Below are 5,619 nucleotides of genomic sequence, written 5' to 3'. Positions count from 1 at the left end.
ACAGGGGGGGGGGTGAGAAAGACAGAGAAAGAGAGAGACAGAGAGAGACAGAGAGACAGAGAGAAAGAGAGGAAGAGAGTGAGTGACAGAGAGAGAGAGAAAGAGAGAGAGAAAGACGCTCCGTCAGACGGAGAAAGAGAGAGAGAGAGAGAGAAAGAGGACAGAGAGAGAGAAAGAGACAGAATGAGAGAGAGAATGAGATAGAATGAGAGAGAGAAAGAGAGACAGAGAGAAAGTGAGAGAGACAGAGAGAAAGAGAAAGAGAGAGACACAAAGAAAGAGAAAGAAAAAGAGAGATAGAGAAAGAAAGAGAGAGAGGGGGGAAGGGAGGAGGGAATAGGGACAAGGCTCTACCATCAGCCTGGGGGGGGAGGGGGGCGGGGGTAATGAGCTTTAAAATGTTGGGTGTTTTTACACCTCAATCGCCACAATTTAGATCATTATGGAGGCAACCTTCGTGCCTATCAGGACCAACCCAGGCTGAAAAGGATACAACATCTCAGCAGTAAGAATGAGATACTCAATAAAAATTCTCCCCATTCGGAAAATTGAACTCTGGCCTCCTGCATGCGACAGCCATACACCAGAGACACCAGTAGGGTGATATTGAAACTAACAGTCACTCTGTCATAAGTAGACAGGCAGACAGACAGACAGACAGACAGACAGACAGACAGACAGACAGACAGACAGACAGACAGACAGACAGACAGACAGACAGGCACACAGGCAATTGCTGCCTTGAAAGATAAAAGAAAACTTTATCAGGTATACATATTTTAACAAATAAGACAAAATGGAAGTTGAATTAATCCAACGAATCTAATAAAATGTGTTCACCGTAGTAGAAAAAAGAAGAGACAATACATTACAGAAATCTGGAAAACTCCACACAGACTCACAGGACCTTCTATCTCATCAAACATCTGTCATACTTATCTCTCCTCCTTCTTTTTTGTGTATGTCACTCTTTAGTATCACCTTTAATCTTCCGCACTTATGATCTAATTGTGGTGCATGAGCCGTAAAACTCTTACTAAAACTAGGACTTACAGGTCGAAGAGTACGTTGTGCTGGGGGCACATGCCCATATCGCTGCGTATCTCATCAATGTGCGTCAAGATGTTCCGGTCGTACACGTACGCTGTGCCAGATGTAGGGGGGAACAACCCTGTCAAGATGGACCTGGAGGAAGGGAGAGAAGAAAGAGTTAACTGAGGACTGTGGTGTGAGATTATAACACAGTTTGTTTGTTTGAGCAAAAGGAAGCACATTAACACAGTAAAAGTCATTTTGTGAAAAAAGTAAGACCGACAGACAGACAGACAGACAGACAAACAGACAGACAGACAGACAGACAGGAAGGCAGGCAGACAGGCAGGCAGGCAGACAGACAGACAGATAGACAGACAGACAGACAGACAGACAGTAACAACGGAGACAAAGAAAAAAAGTAAGACCTGCCATCAACTTGCGATGCAGTAGAGTTGAATTTTACAGCAACCCATCACAATAATGGCCACATTTTGTCGGGAACAGAATTCCAAAAAAGCAAGAACAGACAGGTACAGAAATTCATTCGTACCAACTGCAATGAGATTACTGAACACACAGTGCTACAATAAATGAAACAAAAAGAGTATGAGTATGAGAGCGTCAATACGCTGTTGTGGTCGAGAAATTTGAGAAAAGAGAAGCATATCAACCCAATAACAGGAATTTAATACGAGCAACTGCAAAAAAGAGCAGAATAACGGATTAAAAGAAACAACAGAAGATCAGAAAGAAGTATCAGAGAAGTAAAGCCTTCCACTGCCACCCTCCAACCACCCGCAAAATGTGTGTAAAACACAAAACTACTCACATAGTGGTTGTCTTCCCCGCCCCGTTGTGGCCGAGGAAAGACGTGATCTGACCCTCGTAGAAGTTGATGCTCAGACCATCCACCGCCACCTTATCTCCCTTGTTGTAGACTTTACGCAGGTTCCGAACAGACACGCCCACTTTTCGGCCAGTCGGGTCTTTCTCCATGTTGCCGCTATTGTCTGCAGAGGACAAAGGTATGCTGTTTTACTAATTTGGGAATTTAACTCTTTATTTATCTCCTGAGACGGGAGGGGGGGGGACCCAGTAAGCCGGGGCCCTCTTTTGGTACAAACTTTTAAAGTGTTATATACTTCACTAACTTTGTCATTACATCAATACGAATGAACCTTTTTTGATAGTTCTTCATCTAATGAAAGAACTCCCAATAAAAGAGACCTATTTTCCACGATTACCGAGAACTAATTCGATGTTGAAGTCGTTGTAAAGGAATGTGCCTGAGCCTGTGAGGGCCACTCACCGGCACAGCGGTTCTGAACGAGAGCCGCTCAGAGGGTTTGTTGGAGATAAGGAGTTAACACTTTGCAGTCACTTGGCGCAATAATGCGGCGCTGGGGTTTTTAGTTTTGATTGTAAAGCACATAGAGTTTGCTGCTGAGTGGAAAAATGCACAAAACAAACGCTACATATTCTTCTTCTTCTAATTATTATTATCATTATTATTATTATTATTATTATTATTATTATTATTATTATTATCATTATTATTATTATTATTATTATTATTATTATTATTATCATTATTGTTATTATCATTACTATTATTATTATTACTATTATTATTTTCATTATCATTATTATTATTATTATTATTATTATTATTATTATTATTATTATCATCATCATTTAGAGAGTTAACACAGAATACAATGGGTACAATAACTCAACAGAGTTGTGACAGAATATGATAATACAATGATATAGTTGAGATTTATCACCGATTACAATGGATACAATGATTCAATAAAAAGTTATCAGTACATCACGCCACTTAGAGAACTAGAGCAAAGTATGAGAGACCACAAAAAAACCTGGACAACATTTTGAGAGTGTCTTAGCAGTGACATGAGTGGTGAACCGTGAAGTCTGTTTCAGAGCTGGCTCACAAAGAAGAGGAGGAAGGGAAGGAGGAAAAGCAGGAGAAAGGGGAGGAGGAGGCAGGGGAGAAGGTGGAGGAGGAGGAGGAGGAGGAGGAGGAGGAGGAGGAGGAGGAGGAGGAAGAGGAGGAGGAGGTGGAGGATGAGGAGGAGGAGGAGGAGGTTGAGGAGGAGGAAGAAGAGGAGGGGGAGAAAGAGGAGAAGATAAGAGATAAGATAAGATATTACTTTATTATCCCAGAGGAAGAGAGAGACAGCGGAGAAGAAAAAGAAGAAATAAGCGGCAATGGAGGATGAAGTAGAAGAGGAGGAAGAGAAGGAGGAGAACATCACACCATCACAGATAATAATATAATTAGCGATTCAGTTTCTCAGCCAACCAACCTCTGAAATCTTCCACACTCATCTCCACGTCCATCCTGTCCTGCTTCTGTCTGTCGATCGTGCCCATCCAGAACGACTTCTGGATGAAGAACCAGGGCTTGCGAGGAATTCCGTACTCACCTAGGAGAGACATGATGCAAAATATGAGATAACTTTTTTTTGTAAGAGTTTTACGGCACTTGCAACACAATAAGGTCATAGAAGTGCCAAAGATTAGAGGTGTTACAAGGGAGTAACAAAGACAAAAAAAGAAGGAGGGGAGATAGAGACGATAGATGTTTGATAGGAAAGAAGGAGCAAACCACACCAGAGCACCCGCCAACCACCCACATGAGATAACTTAAGATTAGCTTATTTAGTTCTAGTAAGAGTTTTGTAGTCTAATGGTTAAGCTACTGGACTCAAAGTCGGGGGGTGTTAGCTCGAAATATTTCATTAAAAATGGTTGAATTCCCTATAATTTCATATAACTGTTATCAGCCCAAGACAACAAAGATACAAAACTTGATGTTCAAACCTGGGAAAAACACGCCAAAAGATGAAGATGAAAGTAAAGCATAACTTTTCATATCTTCACAGCCCATTGTCTTCTGTTCCTACCAGATATAACTGTGACCCTACCTGTGAGTCCCCACCATAACCCCACCATGACCTCACAGTGACCCTCACCATGACCCCACCATGACCTCACAGTGACCCTCACCATGACCCCACCATGACCCCACCATGACCTCACAGTGACCCTCACCATGACCCCACCATGATCCCCACCATGACCCCACCATGACCCCCACCGTGACCCCCACCATGACCCCCACCGTAACTCAACTGCTGCACACTTGGCCAAGCAGTCAAAATAGGGAGCTATACTATACTTTTTCTAAAAAAACAAAAATAGGAAGCTATCTTTAACCAAAAAAAAGTATTTAAAAACTTTCTTTTACAAAAAAATGTATTTAAAAAACTTTCTTTTACAAAAAAATGTATTTAAAAACTGTCTTTTACCAAAAATATGTAATAAAAAACTGTCTTTTACCCCAAAAAAAAATATTTTTTAAAAACTTTCTTTTTTTTAATTTATCTTTAAACAAACAAAAAAACAAAGCTAAAAGTTCCCTACCCGGGAAGACGGCCTCGATATACCAGGCGATGAGGAAGTAGATGATAGCGTCCAGGTACATCATGGAGATGCACATTTCCAGGCTGAAGGTGTCGTCCACCATGGGGCTAGTGCCGATGTTTGACCACTGGGCGCCGATCGCACCCTCCTCATACTGGGAGAAGTAGCTGCAGGCGTAGCCCATGGCGATGTTGGAAGACAGGCACTAGAGGGGAGAGAAATGTTAGTTTTAGTAAAGGTTTTACAGCGCTCGCAACTGCATAAGGTCATATGAGCGCCAAGGGGCGGATGTCAACAGAGAAGTCTAAACGGGGAATCAGGTTTACTCTGCTCTCTTCTCTAGCCTCAACAGCACAAAGTCTGCTTCGAATATCAAGGCACCCCGGAAATAGCAGTTCACAGGAGAGTGACAAACATGCAAAAGAAGTAGAGGGAACATGACGATAGTAAGGATGAGAAAGAAAAAAGTAGCAGATCCCAGCTATGTAGTTCCGGCACAGTATGAGCATGACATTGATAAATCAACATGAAGTTCTGTGATTAAGACATTGTTCCGCATAGTGATTTAATTTCTGGCTTCAACATCATTTCACATTGTGAATTAATTTCTGTGAGCAGACATCATCATAACGCTTTTTCTAAAATCCCGACTAGACGATACGGAGCCCGACAGAATCAAACCCAGAACCCTCCGCAGCAGGCTCACCGCGACGATCCGATGCCAGGTTTCAATCTCCTCCTCAAACTGCACCAGCTGCGTATAGGGCAGGTACAAGACGAAGTAGATGAAGCCTCCGCACACAGCTGCCAGGTTGGCCTTGTTGAAAAAGACGGAGATGAGGAAGCACTGCGTGATGGTGGACACCACGAAGCCCATCATGAAGACAAACACCACCAGTGGGTCCGAGTACTCCAGGATCTTTCCCACCTGGGGACGAGAAGTTCGTTGGGAGTTTTGCATTTGAGGAACAAATGGGAAAAACGACAGTAGTCACGAACTGGAAATTGTGAGGGATTTGACACTTGGAGAGGGTGCGAAAGGAGAAGAGAAACAGGAAGGGGAGAAGGGGATGGGGAAGGGGAGAAAGAAGGGGAGGGAGATGGGGGAAGAAGGAGGAGGAGGAGGAGGAGGAG

At 42.8% G+C, this 5,619-nt stretch overlaps 1 protein-coding gene across 1 annotated transcript in view; it reads right to left on the bottom strand.

The window, feature by feature from the left end:
• LOC101862380 (phospholipid-transporting ATPase ABCA7) overlaps positions 1 to 5,619 on the bottom strand; it is a gene marked incomplete in the record, with an annotated part of 83,587 nt that overhangs the window by 54,190 nt on the left and 23,778 nt on the right. The window contains 5 exon segments of the mRNA XM_035972811.1: positions 1,054 to 1,185; positions 1,865 to 2,045; positions 3,366 to 3,485; positions 4,486 to 4,690; positions 5,192 to 5,413. Coding sequence (XP_035828704.1) covers positions 1,054 to 1,185; positions 1,865 to 2,045; positions 3,366 to 3,485; positions 4,486 to 4,690; positions 5,192 to 5,413 — 860 coding nt within the window.

This window comes from Aplysia californica, unplaced genomic scaffold (assembly GCF_000002075.1).
Source record: "Aplysia californica isolate F4 #8 unplaced genomic scaffold, AplCal3.0 scaffold00859, whole genome shotgun sequence".
Taxonomy (NCBI): Eukaryota; Metazoa; Mollusca; class Gastropoda; order Aplysiida; family Aplysiidae; genus Aplysia; species Aplysia californica.
Note: the sequence above shows the minus strand (reverse complement) of the source record. Positions and strands in the feature narration are given on the sequence as shown.